Source organism: Ostrea edulis, chromosome 7, assembly GCF_947568905.1.
Source record: "Ostrea edulis chromosome 7, xbOstEdul1.1, whole genome shotgun sequence".
Taxonomy (NCBI): Eukaryota; Metazoa; Mollusca; class Bivalvia; order Ostreida; family Ostreidae; genus Ostrea; species Ostrea edulis.
The window spans coordinates 59,224,014-59,249,004 of record NC_079170.1 but is presented as its reverse complement, the minus strand read 5'-3'; the positions used below and the strand labels follow the sequence as shown (position 1 = coordinate 59,249,004).

The 24,991-nt window shown below is 36.1% G+C and overlaps 1 protein-coding gene and 2 long non-coding RNA genes across 7 annotated transcripts in view; 2 read left to right on the top strand and 1 right to left on the bottom strand.

Annotated features, from left to right (window-relative positions):
- Positions 1-24,991, bottom strand: part of LOC125657033 (uncharacterized) — a 71,712-nt gene that overhangs the window by 18,765 nt on the left and 27,956 nt on the right. For 3 of the 4 annotated variants that reach the window (XR_008797126.1, XR_008797127.1, XM_056144846.1), the window contains exons 7-9: positions 17,641-17,727; positions 2,190-2,276; positions 1,901-1,987 (exon numbers count right to left, since the gene is read on the bottom strand). Coding sequence is in view for 2 of the 4 variants with exons in the window: in XM_056144846.1 (XP_056000821.1) it covers positions 1,901-1,987; positions 2,190-2,276; positions 17,641-17,727 (261 nt within the window). In the remaining 2 variants the exon portion in view is untranslated. The remainder of the gene's footprint in view (positions 1-1,900; positions 1,988-2,189; positions 2,277-17,640; positions 17,728-24,991) is intronic. The other variant, XM_056144847.1, reaches the window with a different exon arrangement.
- On the top strand, positions 4,893-9,388 carry LOC130046369 (uncharacterized). Of its 2 annotated transcripts, XR_008797128.1 has the most exons (6): positions 4,893-4,994; positions 5,625-5,770; positions 6,023-6,061; positions 7,708-7,928; positions 8,725-8,789; positions 9,242-9,388. It is a non-coding gene; the product is annotated as an uncharacterized LOC130046369 (long non-coding RNA). The 2 variants fall into 2 exon arrangements; XR_008797129.1 differs by lacking the exon at positions 6,023-6,061.
- On the top strand, positions 19,344-23,376 carry LOC125664279 (uncharacterized). The gene is made up of 3 exons (XR_008797130.1): positions 19,344-19,759; positions 20,625-20,774; positions 22,971-23,376. It is a non-coding gene; the product is annotated as an uncharacterized LOC125664279 (long non-coding RNA).

Sequence of the window (24,991 nt, the reverse complement as noted above, 5' to 3'; positions counted from 1 at the left end):
GGGGCCATGAATTTCACAATTTTGGTAGAGGGCTCAATGCTCATTATAATTATGCCCACAGTTTGGCTTCTTGATGTTCAGGAGTAAAGAAGAAGATTGTTTAAAATTACACTCATTTTGATGGTTTTTGCCATTTTCACTATATGACCAATAGAGCCCCACCCTAACACAAGAACCCCTGCCCCAGGGGCCATGAATTTCACAATTTTGGTAGAGGGCTCAACGCTCATTATAATTATGCCCACAGTTTGGCTTCTTGATGTCCAGGAGTAAAGAAGAAGATTTTTCAAAATTACACTCATTTTGATGGTTTTTGCCCCACCCCTCAGGCCCCAGGGGGGCAGGGACCACGAATTTCACAATTTTTGTTCCCCTTCACCCACAGATGCTATATGCCAAAATTGGTTGAAATTGGTTCAGGGGTTTCAGAGAAGAAGCTGAAAATGTTCAAATGTTAACGCACGACGACGGACAAAAACAGATAGCAATAGGTCACCTGAATGAATTCAGGTGACCTAAAAATCGGGATTTCGGGGTATTTTTGCAATCCCGATCGGGTTATTGGGATTTGCCTTTTCAACTGCTTCAAATCGGGAGAATCCCGCACAAATCGGGAAAGTTGGCATGTATGCTGATATACATACAATTTTAAATCTTAACAATATATAATTATAATAGATAAACAATAAATATATGTTGACAACAGTTAACAGATTTGTTGTGGGATTTCCAACAGCCCAATGCGTGAATATTATGAGTTTATGTCAACACACCACAGGTGCACCATACTATTCGTTCCATGCGACTTGTTTATTATTTTTAAGAGCAATTGGTACATCTATTTGGTTATACAGTTTAACGAGTAGAGGTGAAGTATATTCATATTTCTAAAACTTACGTTGAAATGCGATGAGTACATCATCTGCAACTTCCACGAACAGCGCAAACAGGCTAACGGCGCGGCGTGTGAAAATGGCCGAATGAAGGGAGGATTGAAAATTATGGTGTGCCATTCGGGCTATAAGTAAAATAACCTTTTTGCGTATTGGGAAAGAAAATTTCTTTTTCAAGATCTTATTATATATTAAACCACTCATTGCATAATTATGTTTTACAATACGTTACCACTTCTAATAATATATAGCGACGTTGTATGACGCAATCTTAAAAAGTAGAACAAATTATAGGATTTATACTAGTAATGTAAACCTTAAAATAGTGTTCTTTCACCAACTCTACATATAAAAACCAGTACATTATAGGAAAAGAACATGTTAGAGAATATTTCTAACAAAAAATTATTCACTTTGGACGTTAGGCCGAATTTTGATAAACATGGTCTTAGTCCTTTCTATCAGAAAAGCTCACTTGAGCCTTTGGCTTTGGTGAGTTAAAAACAAACATCATTTATGAGACTGATACATGTAATTTGGCAGAACTATCTGAAGATCTGAAATAAAATTTTGTCATACAATTTGATACAGGGCGTCGATATCAGTGCTCAAATTGACTTTGGTGCTTGATTCCGATTTCAGTTGTACAGAGACACACGTACATATATGTTCAGTAGAGGAGCTCCCCAGAGGAGCTGATGTAAAAACTGAGAAAACAAGGTGCTGATTAAGAAACTTGTAAAGTTGCAAGACATGCATATAATCTGCTTACATAGAAGCCATAGTTGGACTGAGACAAAATATTTTACCCATTATAAATAAACACTAATACATTTGAAAAATCAATCAAATTCTAGGAATAAATGCATTTAATCCTTGTAAGCTTTGTATGGAAATTGGATAAGGCCTTGGACAACGGTTTGAACAGGTCCGACCACACACCAGAAGTCCACTAAAAATGACCAAGTGTTTTGAGGAAATTTCATTCATTATGCTATAATACTCACCTGAATTAGAAATTAATGGATTTCTTTCTTCTCCAGAATTTGATGGTAAATCTCCCCAACCTGCCTCTCTTTCTACAGGATTCGAGCCTATAAAAATATACCAATATGAATAAATGCATGCGCCCATAAATGTAAGTGATATGTGTACAAGTATTACATTCTTTTGGAGAGAAACAAAAGTAAAGGATGCATTTTCAGTCAAGACAACCCTGGAAATTGGATAAGGCCTTGGACAACGGTTTGAACAGGTCTGACCACACACCAGAAGTCCACTAAAAATGATACTCACCTGAATTAGAAATTAATGGATTTCTTTCTTCTCCAGAATTTGATGGTAAATCTCCCCGACCTGCCTCTCTTTCTACAGGATTCGAGCCTATAAAAATATACCAATATGAACAAGAGGCCCAGGGGCCTTATAGGTCACCTGAGTATCATGTAACAACCTTCCAATGTTTGAATTAGGTTTGTGTTTAAATATAAGAATTTTACTTTTGGATGGAAGAAACATTGAATAGCTATGTGGTCAGCCCCGCCTTTGCACCAGAACCCCTGACCCAGGGGCCATAAATTTCAGTTTTGAAAGAAGCATCCTTGATCATCATTATCATACTATTAGTTTGTCTACTTAATACCCTGCAGCAGAGGAGAAGATTTTCAAAGAAATAAAATGCATTTTCACTATATAATCAATAGGGCCCCACCCTAATACCAGAACCCCTGACCCATGATCTTCACAATTTTGAAAGAGGCATCCTTGCTCATCATAACCATGCTATTGGTTTGTCTACTTAATACCCAAAGAGTGAGAAGATTTTCAAAGAAATAATGCATTTTCACTATATGACTTATAGAGCCCCACCCTAGCACCAGAACCCCTGATCCAGGGGCCATGAATTTCACAATTTTTAACAAGAGGTACTGTGAGCAATGCTCACTAAGAATACCCCCCGCTTACCCCAATCTCCCAAAGGGTGTTGGTAATAGGTATAAACTACCTCTTTTCTGAGTGTTGCTACTTCGATGTCCAGTGCGCATGACCTTTGACCTTTTGACCCCAAAGTCGATAGGGAACATCTTCATCCCATGGGTAGTCCATATGTATGATATGGTGACTGTAGGTGGAAAGGATAACGCTTTAGAGCCCGGAAATCATATTGCTACTTCAATGTCCAGTGCACGTGACCTTTGACCTTTTGACCCCAAAATCAATAGGGAACATCTTTATCCCATGGGTAGTCCATATGTATGATATGGTGACTGTAGGTGGAAAGGATAACGCTTTAGAGCCCGGAAACCATATTGCTACTTCAATGTCCAGTGCGCGTGACCTTTGACCTTTTAACCCTAAAATCGATAGGGAACATCTTCATCCCATGGATAGTCCATATGTTTGATATGGTGACTGTAGGTGGAAAGGATAACGCTTTAGAGCCCAGAAACAATATTGCTACTTCAATGTCCAGTGCGCTTGACCTTTGGACCCCAAAATCGATAGGGAACATCTTCATCCTATGGGTAGTCCATATGTATGATATGGTGACTGTAAGTGGAAAGGATAACACTTTAGAGCCCGGAAACCATATTGCTACTTCGATGTCCAGTGTGCTTGACCTTTGGACCCCAAAATCGATAGGGAACATCTTCATCCCATGGGTAGTCCATATATATGATATGGTGACGGTAGGTGGAAAGGATAATGCTTTAGAGCCCGGAAACCATTGCGTCTACAGAGGTTAACGCTATTTGGTACCGCTTGCAGGGCGGCGACCACGAGTTACCTGCCCCTATACAATGAGTTAATTGCCCCTGTATTTCATCTGTTAAGTTGTACTTAAAATAGGCTAACTCTTGCGCAAAAAAAGATAGAAAATATCAAATATGGGAAAGCGGGACGATAGACCAAACATATCTACGAAGAAACCGTTGGTGCCGGAAATATCTCTGTCTTTAGTAGTGTCAGCGAGGTATATTAATTTATAAAACATGAGATATTAGTACCATATTGCCCGGGAATCAAAAGGCTAAATAAGCACAAGGCCAGGGCACGTGGTAAGTCATTCCGCAGCGCAGGAATGACCAAAACTAGCCTACTACGGTACCATTTACAGAAATTACCAAAAAAATGACAAAAATTACCGAGAGAGGAGCTAAAATGACCTCAGTAATACATGACATCTACTATCATATTCACATTAAAAAATTTGGTCCCTCCTTTGACGACTTCAATAATTTTTAATTTCGGTCATATCTTTGGTATTTTCTGTGAACGTTTGTAATTTCGGACATTATATGTAACAATCCTACTATTCATTCCACAATGAAGGCCAGTGGGCCTAGATTTTTAATTTGATACACGTATAAACTTAACACTGCGCAAGTTACGTCACGGAATGCAGTATAGGGGAGGAGAAAATATTTGGCTGGACCAGGAGTCGAACCTAGGATCCCTGCATTACTAGTCAGGTGCTCTAACCACTGAGCTATCCAGGTCGATATCCACGGTCCGTGTAGCCCTAACTACTAAATTCCTCCCTTTAATTTGTCTTTGCCGTCGAAGACACACAACCCAGATTCATTTCACCCCTGGCAGGACAAGAGTAGTCACGGCACCAACTGGTAAAATCTTGCACAGAGGTTCCTAGGTTCAATTCCCGATCCAGCCACAAATTTTCTCCGTGTATGTCTATTTGAGACTGAGTTGGAAAATTACGGTATCTTCATAGTGACAAACTAATGAAAATATTGATCAAATTCGACTGGTCAAGGACTGTTAATATAAATAAATTTGAAACATTGGTCATTGTAATGATTGGTTTCATGTTATACTAAGCTTGTGTTTCAAGACATGGCTGTCTTTGTTGGTGATGATACTGATGTATATATTTAGAAACAAGTAATGCTTTGATTTTGATTACAGGTGTGGTCTTTAAAAAAATTAATGCATGGCAAGGTTGATAGTGAGACTAATAAATTCTTTCAGCAGAATTCAGCTAGACACACAAAAAAAAGACAATCACCACAGCCTTCCAAGAAGATGGACTGCCTCACAATAGTTTCCTTGAGGACTGTCTTGAAATATCCAGAGTTTAAGGTATGCATTTTGTACACCATGAAAATCAGCTTATAGTTTAGCTGTTATCTAATTAGAGGGAATTTTCAATAGGGACTGAGTCTTTTCATTTGCTGGACCCTTATGTAACAATGACACTGTTCTTCCACCCCTGTTAGATCCACTATAACTTTAAGGAAAATAATTGGATCATCCTGTCCCACCAATATGCACATCTACAAATGAGAATGAAGCATTGCACAAAGTTTCAAGACTATCCGATAAGCCATATAGGAGAAGTGTTCACAAGATTTTGTGACAGACAGAAAGACAGATGAAGTACAAAAACTATGTCTCCCCCTGGAAGAGGGGAGACATAATTAGAATTTTTTTTAGACAGAAAGGAATGAGATCTCTGACACAGATTTTGCTATGAATATATATCATGTTTTGCTGAGTGAAAACATTTTTTTCTTCTCTTTTATTTATACGTATCTAAGCACAAGGTAATTAATACTTTTCATACTTTCCCAATTTGAACATTTTATGTGTCAATTGAAATATGAAATCATTTTCAATTAGAGGTTAAAACATTTAGTGATGAATTTTAAAATTACTGGAATTTATGAGGACTACTGAGACATGTTAAAATGGTGTCATATTTGTCTTCAGATTCAAGAAACGGACTCTATCTGGAAAAGGAAAACAATATCAAAGCTCCTCTGTGAGAAGTTGGCCAAGGAAAGCATTCAGAAGAAAGTGGAGATTCATTGTTTTTACCAGATCCAGCAGATCACAGAAAGCATCTAGTAGGGGAGGTAAATGAAGCATCTTTTACTCCCTATATACAGGGCTTGAAGCTAACTTTTTATGTCACCAGTCCAGCCGGACTGATGGGGTATAATTTCAACCAGTCCGCTGAAAAATTTACTAGTCCAACAGAGTTTTCCAGAAATATTTAAACACATTTCATTAATGTTATTAAAAGGAAATTTAACTCAATATGTCTTAAACAATATTGTAACACTTAAATGTGGGATTTATATTTACAACTCGGATTTGTCTGATAGGTCTACAGATCGAAGCATGCCAAACGTGTAAAGAACAAGGTACGATTGTATACATAAAAAGGCCCAAAAATTTTCTCTCAATAAAATGTGTTTGGAATTAACCTTAATAAGCGTTTTAAGAAAGTAAAATATATGCCAGGTATACTATGTCAACAAAACCAGAATGATATTTCTAATTGGACAGCATTATGACATTTCCTGCCTTTTTATGCCCCCGAGATCGAAGATCGGGGGGCATATTGTTTTTGTCCTGTCTGTCATTCTGTAATTCTGTCTGAAACTTTAACCTTGCTAATAACTTTTGAACAGTAAGTGATAGAACTTTGATATTTCACATGAGTATTCCTTGTGACAAGACCTTTCCGTGGGTACCAACATTTTTGACCCCGTGACCTTGACCTTGGAGTTTGACCTACTTTTTGAAAACTTTAACCTTGCTAATAACTTTTGAACATTAAGTGATAGAGCTTTGATATTTCACATGAGTGTTCCATGTGACAAGACCATTCCAGGGGTACCAACATTTTTGACCCTGTGACCTTGACTTTGGAGTTTGGCTTACTTTTTGAAAACTTTAACCTTGCTAATAACGTTTGAACAATAAGTGATAGAGCTTTGATATTTCACATGAGTGTTCCTTGTGACAAGACCTTTCCGTTGGTATTAAACCTTTTGACCTTGACATTTAACTTACTTTTAATTTTTTTTACATTGGTCATAACTTCTAAATGGTAAATATTAGAGCTTTCGTATTATACATGATGATTTCTTTTGACAAGATCTTTCTACTGGTACCAAGATATTTGCCCTTGTGACCTTGACCATCTTTGGAATTGGCCATTATCTGGGGCATTTGTGTTTCACAAACACATCTTGTTTTCAAATAAGCCTGAAAACTGTCAAATGTCATACAGATTATTGCTCAGGAAAAGATGTGCGCATTTGTCGAGCAAAATAAAAATGATATATATTGTGTATTAATTTAAGATGAAAAACATACTTGAATATGAATTTGCTCGACGCATGCACTGTATGTTTTCTGATAAGAAAACCACCTGAATTTGTGGATATTTTCATTGAAAATGGCATTTTTGCAATTTTATGCCAACTTCTAGCTCACGCCATATGACACAAATCATTTTGCTGATCAAACTGAGCAGATTTTGGGTTTGCTAATCCATACCTTGTTTGAATGCCAGGGTTTGAGCTCCAAGTGAAATCATCGATATTTTGGGCCAAATGACTTTAGAAACTGTACCTACTTCTTTCATAAGCATATTTTCCAAAATGATGCTTTAGAAAATTAACTCATCTGACTGACTAAAACAAATGTCAGTCAGCCAGACTTTTAACCAGTCACGGAGTGACGGGCATACATTAATTTCGAGCCCTGTATATATTGCCAGACAAGTAGTCCAATCAGATTATAAACTTTAACTGAAAAATTTACAAGCCCATTCATAAATTAGAGACCGGTGGCAGTGCAGTGTTTCTCACCAATGCTACAATCCCTAAAATTATGCTATGTCAGTAATTCCCAAATGTCACAGGCATCAAACTTTCAATATACATAAATGAAAATTGTAAAACTTAAATTCTGTTGGCAAAGTTCAGCAAGAGAGGCATACATTTTGTTTCAAATCCCCTTATATAATTACATGTATTCATTTAGAATGTTTTCTTAGTTTCCAGGATTAAGCCAGCCAGTAGATGAGACTATCATATCAAAAATACATTTACTTGTACACGAGGGCACACAAAGCGTTGATGAAACAAAAAGACATTTCCGTCTGTTTGTAAAGGATACTATTTCACCAGGGAACACCATCTCAGAATTTAACAGATGCTTTTACCCCGCCAATAAGGATGTAAGAAATCACATTTACAGGGCACCGAGATTTTGCCAGTAAGTTCTAATTTTTTTTTTCTCAGGCTCAAATGTGCTTTTCTGATCAAAATTTGTTAGTTGTCTGTCGTCGGCATAAACTTTTCACATTTTCATCTTCTTCTCCAGAACCACTGAGCCAATTTCAACCAAAACTTGGCACAAAGGGGAGATAATCACAAAATTAGGGTGGGGTCATTTAAAAATCTTCTCAAGAACCACTGGGCCAGAAGAGCTGAAATTTACCTGAAAGCTTCCTGACGTAGTGCAGATTCAAGTTTGTTCAAATCATGGCCCCTGGGGGGTAGGATGGGGCCACAAGTGGGGGGGGGGGGGGGGGTCAAAGTTTTACATACAAATATAGGAGAAAGCTTTAAAAATCTTCTTCTCAAGAACCATTGGGCCAAAGAAATTGACATTTACATGAAAGCTTTCTGACATAGTGTAGATTCAAGTATGCAAAGGGTAGTTTGGGCCATAATAGGGACTAAGGTTTTACATGGAAATATATATGGAAAGTCTTCAGATATGGGCCAAAGTGACTCAGGTGAGCGATGTGGCCCATGGGCCTCTTGTTACAAATCATGACCCCTGGGGGTAGGATGGGGTCACAATAGAGACCAAAGTTTTACATGCGAATATATAGGGACAATCTTTAGAACTGGACCAGGGTGACTCAGGTGAGCGATGTGGCCCATGGGCCTCTTTGTTAACCTATATCTTTTATTTGTGTGAAGATATTCAAACATTAAGAACAGACATATATATATATATATATATATATATAAATCTTTTTTTCTTTCATTTTTTCATCCAGGGTAGTTTAGAACTGTGTGCATTGGTTTTGGAAGAATTTGGGCTGTTTAGGCTAAAATCCATTATGTAAGTTCATCTTTGTGGTGCACAAATTCCATATGGTCATTTCAAATAGTCAACATTGCTTCTATTTTCAATCTGAAATTCTACATGTATTTTGTTTGAGAGATGAAAACAATCCTCGAAACATTATCACCGTTATCTTTAATTTTCCATCATACTTGTGTCAAAGAGTTGAACTTTCTTTACCAGTAATTTTATATTGACTTTGCATTGTGTGATATATAAAGTTTTTATGATTTTATTTTCTGTCTAAGATATTCAATATTTAAAGGAAAAAGATAATGGTAGGAGATGGTAGGATAAATTCTAATTATTCAGAGAAACTTGATAAATACTGTGTTTGAGCTTATATACTCGATAACACAATAGAAGAATGCAATTTACTAGTTAAACGTTGATAGGATACTAAATTTAGGATGAGCCAATAAGATTATGTCTTGTTTTTCATGTTACAGGATTGGACAGAATATGAACACACACATCCAATACTTCAAAGATATTATGTTTGTGGAGGCAGAGATTTTGATTGCATCCACTGTTTAGAATACATCCTTAAGGGAAGCAGACTGCCGCCTTTACCCAGTGATATAATGATTAATCATAACTATATCTGTTTTGTACCAAATAGAAAGAGCATTGATTCAGGTCATTTTCAAATTCACTGGCATACATTGTACATGTACTATACATGCAACCTTTTCAAACTTTACATTTAAGATTTTATAAAGGAAATATCTTAATGTTTCACATGTTTACCTTTCACTGTGCTATGTAATTCATTATACCTGCCATTATGCCAGTCTTCCTGAACATAATTTGTTTTCTGCAATTCCATTGGCCAAGAGGCTTAATCCTGGGTTATCAGATTGAGCATTTATATTTAGTATCCCATTGATTTTGTCAGCCCTATATAAGGAGGTGACTCAGATTTACTCACTCTGCTAGGTTAAAGAACTCTAAGGTTTGTACTTTTCACATGAATTTCGTGTTCGCCTCTTATCTTTTACATAGAGTAGGAAATGAACAAAACATTGAGTTCGGGAACTATTTAGATTTTACATTATAATATGTAAATACCTTAGCAGAGTCAATTTACTTGGTTCAGGGTAGTATCAGATATTACTTTTTCAGAGTTTAAGTGTTTAGACTATCTCAATGTTTCTATAGTTAGCCTTGTCCTATGTTACTTTTAGATGTATAGAAGCCTTTTAGTGTTATAACACTATATTTATGCCCCCATTCAAAGAAGAGGGACATATTGGTTTGCACCTGTTGGTCGGTCGGTAGACCACATGTTGTCCGCTTAATATCTTAAGAACCATTCACTTGATCGTAATATATTTCATATGTGGGTTGGTTATGAAAAGAAGAGGACCCCAATTGTTTTTCAGGTCGAAATGTCAAGGGTCAATCTACTCTGGACATAGGAAGACACTGCCTGCTCAATATCTTGAGAACCCTTTGCTTGACAGACATCAAACTTGGTACACTGGTACATCTCAAGGAGTAGATTTGAGGTCATATGGTCAAAAGTCAAGGGGTAAACTGGACATAGTAATATAAGTTGTCTCTTATGTTTTAAGAATTATTTGCTTGATTGACACCAAACCTGGTACAGCATAAGGAGTAGATGACCCCTATTGATTTTTAGGTCACTTGGTCAATCCACTCCTGACATAGGAAGATATTGTTTGCTCAGTATTTCGAATTGATGATACTACTATCAATCAAATTATGCATGTGTATAACCCTTTTCAATTTTGCACCATGGGGGCTTATATGTTTTACAAACACCTCATGTTTTATAGTTTGTGAAAGCTTGTTAGGGTCATAACTTTAGATTTTCTTATTATGGTACTTGCCCGTCAGAGACTGGACATATTATGGTATGGTGTTGTCTGTCCGGACCTTGTAAGATGGGATACAGACTGAACCGTAAGCTCCAGAATCTTACAACTTGGTACATTTGATCACCATAAAAGGAAGATGCTTATTGTTTTTTAAGGTCAAGGTTGTAGGTTCACTTAATAGGAAAACCTTGTTTGAGAAAATTACAGATTCTTGAACTGAGTATTTTGAGGAAACATTACATAGAAAGTACATGATTTGTCAAATTTCTCCCAATATTCAACTGAGAACCTTATTCTGCAGAGTATTTGTATGGGTATGGAAAATGTGTATGTGGCTATGATTTTGATTTTTGTTTAATTTTTTTTTTTTTTTGAAAATTACAGGTTTAACCGAGTTAGTTTTTGAGGAAATATACATGTATTAAATAAATGACGGTTTGACCTTTTAACTCCTCTCACAGTTTTGAAGCTAGGGTCTTTGTAAATAACTTCTTTGGTGTTTTAGAATATTTACAGATTGTTGATCATGGTCAATTTTGGGGAAATATTTTCCGCAGAGCTCTAGTTGTCTATCTACCGGCCTCCTGTCACTTTTAAGTTTAGGAGCTTTTATTCATGGAAAGAAAGTATGTGACAGCCTGATGATGGCTGATACTATTTAAAGCCTTTTTATATGCCCGTCTTAAGACGGGACGTATTATGGTATGGCGTTCATGTCCGTCCGTCTGTTAGCTTTTTCGTGTCCGACCCGTAACTTAAATACTACAAGGCCTAGAATCATCAAACTTTGTCTGTAGATACATCTTGGGTAGAAGGTGTGTCGCACATTAAAACCAGGTCACTGTGACTTTTCATTAAGAAGATATGGCCATATATGGCAAAAACTTGTCCGGCTCATAACTTGAAAACTATTAGACCTAGAATCACCAAAATTGGTCAACTAATGCATCTTAGGTAGAAGGTGTGTCGCATCCTACTTTAAGGTCACTGTGACATTTAAATAAGGTGATATAAATAAAAATGTTTTAATGGGTACAATCTATACTGTTAACAATATGTGACGGGCGTATCATGTGCCGTGGCGGTGCACTTTATTCTAGAAATGGCATCAGAAAAACACCCTATGTAACCTTTTCTGCTTGTACTCATTTATTTTTATTGGAAAACTTATTACTTGTTATCAGCTACTCTAAAACAATATTGACTTGTGCTATAATAAATTTGTAAACTTTACAAGTCTTTTCATTTCAAACAAGGTGTTGAACAAGTTGTTGAACATCATCTGGGATTCACAACCAAACAGGTACAACATGGAAACAGTGTGTTCCATGATTTCAGTAGTGTAACAAGTCCAGCTGATCCCAAACGATTGTTTTTGATAAGCACAATAGAAGTTCTACTTTGGGAGAAGCTATAATTATTTTAGTCCTAGCATACACTGCTTCCTGTTAGAGTTAAGGTGCTGTATAACTTGGTACCTCTTTGAGATAAAATGCTTTATCATCAAATCATAAAGCATCTTCCCTCTAACAGATACCAGATTATAAAGCACCCTCCCTCTAACAGGTACCAACTTATAAGGCACTCTCCCTCTAACAGGTACCAGATTATAAAGTACACTACCTGTAACAGGTACCAACTTACAAAGCACAATTCCTCCAACATGTACCAGATTATAAAATATCCTCCATTTATAATCTGGTACCTGTTAGAGGGAGGTTGCCTTATAAGATGGTACCTGTTAGAGGGAGAGTGCTTTATTAGTTGGTACCTGTTAGAGGGAGAGTGCTTTATAATCTGGTACCTGTTAGAGGGAGAGTGCTTTATAATCTGGTACCTGTTAGAGGGAGAGTGCTTTATAATCTGGTACCTGTTAGAGGGAGAGTGCTTTATAAGTTGGTACCTGTTAGAGGGAGGTTGCCTTATAAGTTGGTACCTGTTAGAGGGAGAGTGCTTTATTAGTTGGTACCTGTTAGAGGGAGAGTGTCTTATAAGTTGGTACCTGTTAGAGGGAGAGTGCTTTATAATCTGGTACCTGTTAGAGGGAGAGTGCTTTATAATCTGGTACCTGTTAGAGGGAGAGTGCTTTATAAGTTGGTACCTGTTAGAGGGAGGTTGCCTTATAAGTTGGTACCTGTTAGAGGGAGAGTGCTTTATTAGTTGGTACCTGTTAGAGGGAGAGTGTCTTATAAGTTGGTACCTGTCAGAGGGAGAGTGCTTTATAATCTGGTACCTGTTAGAGGGAGAGTGCTTTATAATCAGGTACCTGTTAGAGGGAGAGTGCTTTATAATCTGGTACCTGTTAGAGGGAGGTTGCCTTATAAGTTGGTACCTGTTAGAGGGAGAGTGCTTTATTAGTTGGTACCTGTTAGAGGGAGAGTGCTTTATTAGGTGGTACCTGTTAGAGGGAGAGTGCTTTATAATCTGGTACCTGTTAGAGGGAGAGTGCTTTATAAGTTGGTACCTGTTACAGGGAGGTTGCCTTATAAGTTGGTACCTGTTAGAGGGAGAGTGCTTTATTAGTTGGTACCTGTTAGAGGGAGAGTGTCTTATAAGTTGGTACCTGTTAGAGGGAGAGTGCTCAGTGCTCCCACTGGACCAGAATTCCCTTTCGCCACTTTTTCGGGGAGTGGCGCGGCACAAATAATCACATGCTTTACAATTATTTCCATCATATTATTTATTATTTTATTCATTACACTTATTTTAGCATTTTGAATCAGTTACATTGCTTAATCATATCCAGCTACCATACCTAAACATTTCTTTCAGAAATGATAAGTTGATTTGTTTGATAAATTCTATTATGGAAATCAAAATTCAGATAATAAATCATATAAATATAAACTTCATGATGCTACACCCCTCAGTGAAAAAATTGTGTACATTGCCCGAAATGCAGATGTCACAAAACATCAAGCCCAATTTAGAGTCTTATCTCAACCATTCCCTATTAAATTTCCGTTTTTGTATGGAAGATTTTGCAATTTGGACACAATCAGATGTTTGAGCAGGTGGGGTTGACTGTAAAGCCAATCATAGATATTTTTTTTAAATTTTAGACTGACTATGGTCAGAAGCTACAAGTTTAGTGTCAAAATAGAATGGGGTGCATAGTCTTATGAGATTAGCATTTTTATACTGTTGCGCACCGAACTTCAAAGAAAATTATTTATTAAAACTGCTATGTCCATATCAATGGTGACCGACCGCATTGTTTATGAAATATTCGAACTAAAATCAAACACATCAAAATCAAAATCTTGTAATCAACGAGCTTGGCCGCAAAAACAAACAATTGATGTATTCATATATACATTATACACAATAATACGGCCAATTTAATTAGCGGTCGGTTCTCTGGTTAATAATTGACATTAATGTGGAGATGAAAACACGATAATGAATAAGACTTTAAATGTTAAACAATGTTAATGTTAAACAATTGACCACAGCAGGGTAAACAGCTGTCCGATGTACTTTATTACATAATCACCCACTTTTTTGCAGCCATAAATTACCTGAGGCTGTGACCAGCTCTGTGTGCACTGGAGCGACGCGAGATTTCCGGTCGCACGCGTTGACTGAATCAACAGATTTTGACTGCATAAACAAACAGGCGATAATGTGTCACTGACAAAGGATTAAAAATACAATTTATTGCAAAAAGGGATTTTCGCCACTTTCAATTTTTTTTCGCCATTGTTGAAAAAAATTCGCCATTGGCAAAAATGGCAAAGCCCAGCTCGAGCACTGAGAGTGCTTTATAATCTGGTACCTGTTAGAGGGAGAGTGCTTTATTAGTTGGTACCTGTTAGAGGGAGAGTGCTTTATAATCTGGTACCTGTTAGAGGGAGAGTGCCTTATAAGTTGGTACCTGTTAGAGGGAGAGTGCTTTATTAGTTGGTACCTGTTAGAGGGAGGTTGCCTTAAAAGTTGGTACCTGTTAGACGGAGAGTGCTTTATTATTTGGTACCTAGAGGGAGAGTGCTTTATTAGTTGGTACCTGTTAGAGGGAGGTTGCTTTATAATCTGGTACCTGTTAGAGGGAGAGTGCTTTATTAGTTGGTACCTGTTAGAGGGAGAGTGCTTTATAATCTGGTACCTGTTAGAGGGAGGTTGCCTTATAAGTTGGTACCTGTTAGAGGGAGAGTGCTTTATTAGTTGGTACCTGTTAAAGGGAGGTTACCTTATAAGTTGGTACCTGTTAGAGGGAGAGTGCTTTATTATTTGGTACCTGTTAGAGGGAGAGTGCTTTATAATCTGGTACCTGTTAGAGGGAGGTTGCCTTATAAGTTGGTACCTGTTAGAGGGAGAGTGCTTTATAATCTGGTACCTGTTAGAGGGAGAGTGCTTTATAATCTGGTACCTGTTAGAGGGAGGTTGCCTTATAAGTTGGTACCTGTTAGAGGGAGAGTGCTTTATTAGTTGGTACCTGTTAAAGGGAGGTTACCTTATAAGTTGGTACCTGTTAGAGGGAGAGTGCTTTATTATTTGGTACCTGTTAGAGGGAGAGTGCTTTATAATATGGTACCTGTTAGAGGGAGGTTGCCTTATAAGTTGGTACCTGTTAGAGGGAGAGTGCTTTATTAGTTGGTACCTGTTAGAGGGAGAGTGCTTTATAATATGGTACCTGTTAGAGGGAGGTTGCCTTATAAGTTGGTACCTGTTAGAGGGAGAGTGCTTTATTAGTTGGTACCTGTTAGAGGGAGGTTGCCTTAAAAGTTGGTACCTGTTAGACGGAGAGTGCTTTATTAGTTGGTACCTGTTAGAGGGAGAGTGCTTTATAATATGGTACCTGTTAGAGGGAGGTTGCCTTATAAGTTGGTACCTGTTAGAGGGAGAGTGCTTTATTAGTTGGTACCTGTTAAAGGGAGGTTACCTTATAAGTTGGTACCTGTTAGAGGGAGAGTGCTTTATTATTTGGTACCTGTTAGAGGGAGAGTGCTTTATAATCTGGTACCTGTTAGAGGGAGGTTGCCTTATAAGTTGGTACCTGTTAGAGGGAGAGTGCTTTATTATTTGGTACCTGTTAGAGGGAGAGTGCTTTATAATCTGGTACCTGTTAGAGGGAGGTTGCCTTATAAGTTGGTACCTGTTAGAGGGAGAGTGCTTTATTAGTTGGTACCTGTTAGAGGGAGGTTGCTTTATAATCTGGTACCTGTTAGAGGGAGAGTGCTTTATTAGTTGGTACCTGTTAGAGGGAGAGTGCTTTATAATCTGGTACCTGTTAGAGGGAGAGTGCTTTATAATCTGGTACCTGTTAGAGGGAGAGTGCTTTATAAGTTGGTACCTGTTAAAGGGAGGTTGCCTTATAAGTTGGTACCTGTTAAAGGGAGAGTGCTTTATAATCTGGTACCTGTTAAGAGGGAGAGTGCTTTATAATCTGGTACCTGTTACAGGGAGGTTGCCTTATAAGTTGGTATCAGTTTTCAAACAACAAATATGTAAAAGTCTTGATATCCTCTATGGAAAATAACATTTCAAGTTGATTTAAAGTGTACACATTGTTAATTGTAATTAAGCGTATTTCATATCAATGTGCTGTCACAACATTCCGTGAAATTATGAATACTACGACGTTCTAATGGTGTATCAAGATTTTAAAATATTCTGCCCGAAATTTGTACATCAATGATTTAGAAATATCAGTCTAATACTTTGGGGAGGTTGTGATGCTAATACATCCATTATAACACACGGTACCTAATATGCATTAAAAAAAAAATATATGTTTATGCATAGAATTACCATTTTTCTCAATTCACTGCAACAGTGTATCATTCTTGTTAACAATGTAGATTATTAATATTTGTCAGGGTTTTTTGATACTTGCTTATGTAATATATGTCTCTTGATTTAGACGCGGGTTGTGTCGAAAATCTGAGTTTTAAATAATCAACAGTGTTGTGCTTCTCATTTTTAGAACCGATTGATTTGAATATGATTGAAAGTATTCATGTTTCCTACGTAATTGATAATAAATATACATGTGTTTGCCAACCACAATGGAGCTCCAACAGGACCTATTTTACCTAATATTGGTCTATCAAGAAATAAGTATAAAAGAATTGACACACGACGATTATTCGTACGAATCATTGTGAATTATAAATTGGCACGAGGGATAACTCGTACTTACATAAGATGAGATAACTCGTGGTCGTCACCCTGTAAGCGGTACCAGATAGCCTCGACCGTCTACAGACGGACGGACAGACCGATTCCAGTATACCCCCCCCCCCCCCCACAACTTGTTGCGGGGGGTATAAAGAGGCATCCTTGCTCATCATTACCATGCTATTAGTTTGTCTACTTAATACCCAGAGACAGAGAAGGTTTTCAAAGAATTTCTACATTTTCACTATATGACCAATAGAGCCCCACCCTAACACAAGAACCCCTGCCCCAGGTGCCATGAATTTCACAATTTTGGTAGAGGGCTCAATGCTCATTATAATTATGCCCACAGTTTGGCTTCTTGATGTCCAGGAGTAAAGAAGAAGATTTTTTAAAATTACACTCATTTTGATGGTTTTTGCCCCACCCCTCAGGCCCCAGGGGGGCAGGGACCACGAATTTCACAATTTGGTTCCCCTCCACCCACAGATGCTATATGCCAAAATTGGTTGAAATTGGTACAGGGGTTTCAGAGAAGAAGCTGAAAATGTTCAAATGTTAACGCACGACGACGGACAAAAACAGACAGCAATAGGTCACCTGAATGAATTCAGGTGACCTAAAAACAGATAGCAATAGGTCACCTGAATGAATTCAGGTGACCTAATAAATGCATGCACCCATAAATGTAAGTGATATGTGTACAAGTATTACATTCTTTAGGAGAGAAACAAAAGTAAAGGATGCATTTTCAGTCAAGACAACCCTGGAAATTGGATAAGGCCTTGGACAACGGTTTGAACAGGTCCGACCACACACCAGAAGTCCACTAAAAATGACCAAGTGTTTTGAGGAAATTTCATTCATTATGCTATAATACTCACCTGAATTAGAAATTAATGAATTTCTTTCTTCTCCAGAATTTGATGGTAAATCTCCCTGACCTGGCTTTCTTTCTACAGGATTCGAGCCTATAAAAATATACCAATATGAATAAATGCATGCGCCCATAAATGTAAGTGATATGTGTACAAGTATTACATTCTTTAGGAGAGAAACAAAAGTAAAGGATGCATTTTCAGTCAAGACAATCAAATAAGTGATACTTGTCATACATTTTTACATGTACCATCACTATTCAATGAATATCAAAATTATAATCTTGTTTATCATGTATATACATCATAAAACAGATTAAACTGGTCCAAACAGGACTAATATAACTCCAAACCCCTGATCATCTAGTTTGGGGCACATTTGAAATATCGTAGTTGAAGGCCAGAAAGTCATATGTGCATCATGTGACTACAAGTTACAGGCTAAACTAAATTGCTTTGAATTTTTATTGATATTTTCATAAGCATAAAAAGGATAAAATCATATTTCAGTGACATTGTAGCTCTTTGGTCACCAATTTGAATACACACTGAAAAAAGGTTGACCTACCAGTAACTTCACCACTTGAAATCTTTGAACTTCATTTGAAATCACTAAACTTCTACATTTTAAATTTGAAAGTGCTTTATAGAGATAGCCCTCAGCTAGACTGACAACATCAATCATGGATTTCTAAACATCCATTCACCAAAATACAGTGTGCCAGAAATAAATAAAAATTCCTATCACTTTGACCTTATAACTGACCTTGAGTGAAGATAATGTCACACTTAAAGGTCACAATGAAACTTGAATGAGCATCTAATAATTGAATCTGCAAAGATTTGACCTACACAAAAGTTGCATGCTTTCCCTCCATCTGACCAATCATGTTTTAAATGACCTTGGGGGAAAGATTAAGACATATCCATTAGGTAGGTAAACCTCTGCAGCATGTGTGACAGTCTGAAGATCTTAAAATACATGGTCTATAGATGAAATATGTATGTTTTTCTACAGAGCTACACACTGTCGAATTGACCTACATATAGCTGACCTGTTTTTATATTCCTAAGAAGCATACATCTTCAAAAGCTTATAAAATCTCTTGCTGTGGCCTTCCACTCAACATTTAAATACATCGAAGAAATTTATCTACAAATAATGTTTATTTTCATTCATATGTTGATTTGACATATCCCAGTGAACTCAAAATAAAAGAAACCAGTCTTCCATATCTGCTTCATATCTGGATAATTTAACACAGATGGTAATGGTAAACTGACAACTCAAATTTATGACAAACAGATTGACTTCAGCTTCTCCATCGTACACTTCTCCTATTTATGTAGCAATATTCAATGATCATCTGCATATGGTGCTTATGTCTCTCAAATGATTTGATATGTTTGAGCATGTTTTAAGTATGATCAATTTTCAACCAGGCAAGCTACTGACAAATAAGTTGATGTTACAGGGGTTTCAACAGTCTTGTTTAAAGTCAGCATTTCGCAAATCCTATAGTCGTTATAATGAACTTATTTGCAAATACCACCTGTTGTTAGTTCAAATACTGTCTGTGTTAGGTCGAATACTGTCTGATGCATTTCATACTAATTTCTAGGCCTCTGTTTACTTGATTAAGATAGAGGACTTTCGGTAGGTGTTAACAGCTTACTTCTCCTGGGCACCTGGACCCATATTTACTAAAGTTCGTAGACGTAAACGTAGGATTTACGTCTGACTTAAGATTAGAGTTACGTACTCATAAAATGGTATTCACAAAACCGTTCGTAGCCGCAAACGTAACTTACGATGTACGATTGCACTTACGCGTGCGCAGTGGCTATTTTCACTTCGAAGCGTAAAAAGTTTGAATTTGCTCATTTACTTTGAATTCCCTGCGCTACCGCCGCATTATGACGAAAAAGAACACAGAACTTTGTGAGAAAGCAACGAATTTCAACGTATACGTATGCCTGCTAACGGCATGTCGATCAACTGTACCGTTATTCAGTGTTGTTTACAAATCCAAATGGAAGGTTCATCAAATTTAACGCATTTGACTTGTGGAGGGGGATCTGCGATGCTGTAGGTGTTCAAAAAGAAGTCGGCATGGACTGACAAGTAAGTTAAGTTGTTTGTGTAGTAATAACCTTAAATGTTTTACCACTGACTACTCGTCACTAGGCCCCTAAATAATGTTAAATTGACTTCAAGGGGATTCAGTACATGACACACATGGTAAAATCACAGTCCCTTATTCATTTTGTTCTCAACCTATGTAGCTGCTATAATGCCTGGATCTTAATTTCTAAATAGTGAGCACATATACATATGTGTTAGTTATTTACAATTTGATATGTGCCCACTATTAACACATTAAGACACAAGCTCATTTGTGTACATGGTAACTTCAAACTTTTGACAATACCACAACTGAAATTCAAAATTATTTATCCCATTTTTTTAATTTCATGACTGGGACAACATCAAAGCAGTATCATAGCTACCTGTACACAAGTACGCACATGCTTTCACATCATTTCGCAAAAAGAAAAACAAGAATATTGGTGAAAAATGAATCTAAAATATACATTATATATACAGGCACTAATTCTAAAATGTGTGATTTGTATGTGCCCCTCTATTGCATGGTTATAAAATATGAAATTATTATTGTTTTAACAATATATACTCTGGGTGAACAGGTAGATAGGATGAATGGACTTGGTACCAGATGAGAACAGTTACAGTCTCTTTTAGCATCATTTCAATTATATTGCTTGTGCACATCCATACGTGCAAAACTTTCAGAAAATATTGTGAAACAAAATCGCATTCAAATACAGTTGTACAACTGTGTGAAGTCAGTGTTAATTTATTTAATGTAGAATAACATTGACTATATATTAATTGGAGATATTAGGTGTGATATACATGTAACATGCACTAGATATCCAAGTTAGCTGACCTCTTTTATTTTTCAAAGGGTCATAAAGGTGGTCAAGAAATAAATTGCCATCAGACAGCAGCATTCCTTGATTTAGATGCATTTCTCTTCATGTCCTCTCCTGAAAGATTTTCCATGATGCCTCAGGGTTAGGATTGGGATGCAAGATGTACAGTACATATATATGATGTAAGTATATCCACTGTTTGTACACATTTAATCATTTCTGTACTTACAAAGTTTTAAAAAATCCAAAACAAATTATGGTACATGATGTAATGATTTTTGTAATGCATTGATGATTAAATCCTTAGGCAAAGATTTAAGAACATACATTTATGAGTTTTTATGATCAAAGTTTGTCCATTTTGCAAGTTTTGTACCTGTCTGTCTAAGCATATCTTCACCTTTTTGGCAAATAGAAATTTAACCAATCTAAGGACATACACTATGTTTCTTTGAAATTATTTTTTATCTCCTCGATATTAAAAATTCTTGCATGATTTCCAAAATAATAGCTGTAATTTTGTCACCAAAATTTTAAATCAACACTCAATAAAAATTGCTCTATATCATATATTTCTGATCAGTAATAACACATGTATTCAGTTATTTGAAACACCTTTTAATCTCAAAGCAAGCAAATGAATATATGTAATTTTGGTGATTAAATAATTATTATCTTGCAAGCCAATAATTCTTCTTTATATATTTCTTTACACTAAAAGCGGTTATCAAATGTACTTTTATTAGGTCACCTGAGTTTACTCAGGAACCTATTGCAATTAGTTTTCATTCGTCGTGCGTTAACAATTGAACATTTTTAACTTCTTAATAACTACCAGTCCAATTCTTTTCAAATTTGGTATGAAGCATCATTGGGACAAGGGGGACCAATTTTCAAAAATCTTCTTATCAAGAAACACACATATATAAGAAAAACTAAATGCATAGTGATGTAGAGCAGGCAGGCCTCTACCAAAATTGTAAATTTCATGATCCCCGAGGTAGGGGTTTTGACCCCAGGGCGGGGCAAATCTTGTTATATAGTGTTTATGTGTATAAAACACTTAAATTACATCTTCTTTAATGCTATTGATACTAAATTGAAACTAAATGGATAGAGCAGGTAGTCTTTTACCAAAATTGTAAATTTGATTTCCCCCAGAGTAAGGGTTTTGACCCCAGGGTGGGGCCAAACTTAGTATATAGTATTTATGTGTAAGTTTGCTGATACTGTATAAAATATAAATGCAGAAAAGGATGTACAAAAAATGGTGAATTTCACAACCCAGGGTTATGACTTTAAGATGAGTCCAAATTAGTCATATCTTTTAATGTTTTCATGTGAATACACCTATTTAAAGCCTTTCATCAGTGTATGCACTTTGAGGGATGTGAAGTTTTAAGAACACATCTTGTTTTATACTGTTGCTGAACATTAGAATATAATTAGCTTAGATATTTAGAACAGGAAATTTTTTCTAGATTTCATAGTCCATGGAAGTAATGATACTTTCCCACTAGTATTCAGGTGACCGATAAGGCCTGTGGGCCTCTTGTTAGGTTTCTGTTGTTTGTTTTTTTAATTTTACTAAAGAAATATTTTTATTAGTCAGTAATACATATTCCTTTGCCATTGGGAGATTTTGAGAGATAAAAATGGTTGCCATCACTTTCACAGCAAATATGCCCCTTTAAATTTATAATGTTGTACTACCATGTATTATATGTCAGCCTGAGTAGCTTAGTGCAAAGGTACCAGGTTCAATACTCAATTTTGCTAAAGATTTTTCTCACCTTCTTTGCTACAGTAAAATCCCATTCATATACCTTACTGCAGTACATATCAGCTGATTTTACATTTTTACTTGCCACAACCAGGGACTATCAAAATATGTTAACTCTAGACTAATTAAACCTGAGAATTTTGTAGAAAGAAAATAGAATGCAAGTGAATTGTACCTGAAATATCACAAAAATTTATCTTTTATTTATAAACGTGAATGACCTTAACTGAAACTTACCATTCTTGGTTAAAAAGTATTTTTTTCTGGTTTGGAAAGAAGCCAATTTCATTACAAGGGGAATGGTTAATGAAAAAATACTAAAGTTGACCCTGGGATCATTTGAAATCTTTTTCTTAATATGGGCTCTTGGGTTATAAATCATTAAAATTAGAAATTGTAGATGATACTTAATGATATCTTCCCAGATATGGTGTACGGTAGATAAATATAATGTAAATAAAATCAGTGTTATCACAATTTTACAGTTTATTTAACTAACAATTATGTTGCATGTATTTTTCAAGACTTATGAAATTTGATTGCAGTGTAATGACAGTTGTTTATTTAAATCAGTGTAATACTATTATTTTTCTAGGTCTATGGGTACATTGCTGTAATGGCCTGAAAAATCTTTTGCGAAACCGAGAAATGTTCATCTTCCATTGCCTTGATTGTGTAAAAGGACGAGCAGAGGAATGATTCAAAAATATATGGCAGGATTGAGAATCTAACCCATGACCTGTAGTCTGGTACTCTACCCACTGATCAATCCATGCTGATGGTCCATCTGCTACATTGATGTCATCTTATATATTTATTTATTCATTTATATCATATGGACATTTAAAAATTGACAGTAAAATAAAAAAAAAGTTTGATATTCAGCAAAATAAAATTTGTTACAATACATGTTTAAGAAATTAAGTACATGTACATGCATTGTTATGCATACAATTATGTACATGTAATTATATTTGTTAATAGATAACTTTTTAGATGAATTTTCATGTTGTTATTGATATTGACATGTACATGTATTACTTCCATTTCTAGAATGATTTTAACATCTTGATATTAAAAAGATGACATAATAAATAAATCTTAAATATTTGTCAACAAAGTTGTCTGGTGGGTTAAAATTTGTAAAGAGGAGCATTAGTACATATGTCGGTTTAATGTGAGAAGCCTTCAGAATGAACTTTTATCAGTGAGATTTTTGTAAATTGGATGGGGGGGGGGATGGGCTTCAACAAAATAATATGTATGTTGAAGGCATCATCCTTGGAGTTTGGTAATATACACTGCAAAGACTTTTACCTAGCTGATCACATATAAAGGTCAATTACATACAAATCATGAATGGTAGAAAGATTCATATATATGCATTATCAATGAAGGTTTGACTCCTGTAAGATTATAGTTAAAGGAAATGGCACTCTGAAAGACTGAAAGTCTACACATGACTACACTAGTAGGCATCACAATTGCTCTCTGAAACAAATTACACAAAATTGTATTCTTGGAATGAAATGCATATCTTTTTTTTTAAAAGAAATATTTATTTAGAGGCTCATTTCCCTGTTGTGTAAGTTACAATGTAACAAATAGTTATTTGGACTACCAATATTTGCTTATAACCACAAAGAAAAGATCACATATCTATAAGTAGAAATGGTTTTTCTATAGCTGTCAATCACCATGTATTCTTGTACACACAGTGACTCTCTTCTTTTCAAATCTAAAACATTGCATGTTTGATTGCATATATATACATTAATTCTACCATGTTTGGAAAATTTAAAAAAATGTATTTCCCTGAAAGATGCTAGACCTACCCTGTATAATAAGATAAATGGCAAATATTCTTTTTTTTTTTAAATAACCTGCATGACTAAAATAAAAAGCTTCCCAATTATTTCTAAAGGCAAGGTTAGATCCACCCAGTCTGATTAAAATCAAATTTCGCATTTTGTTCGATATACGGACAGCGACTGTCCGTATATCGAGCGAAGTGAGAAGTTTGATTTTAAATCAGACTGAGATCCGCCACAAGGTAAATTAGATCGGGCTCAAAATTTAGAGAATTGTCACACAATTGCAGATGATCTCAAAGAAAACGATAATCTGAATAAATACAATTAATTTGTGTATTACTAACAAGCTTATATGCATCTAGAGGATTTGTAAGGTCTTTACGCAAGAAATTATCGATAAAAATGACAAGTCGCCATTTGCTTTGTTTATTCTTAAAGTTACGATCAGCTTACGTGTACTAGTATAGCACACGTAGAGTTACGCTTATTTCTGACGTAAATCTACGTCTACAACTGTTAGTGAATACCGTCCCACACGTAAACGTAAGCTACGTCTAGATTTACGCTACGTTTACGTCTACGAACTTTAGTAAATATGGGCCCTGGTCCTACCTCTGGTGTGTTCAGGGATCTGTGTTTGCCTTACTCGTAATTTTGTTTTCTTTATAGGATTTATGAGATTTGTTACCTTCACTTTTCATGTACATGTAAGCTGGGATCAAGACATGTCATAATGTCATTGGCAACCTCAGTGTCAAGTACAAACACTGTCTTTTTTTGTTCCAGAAACAAGATTAAACCT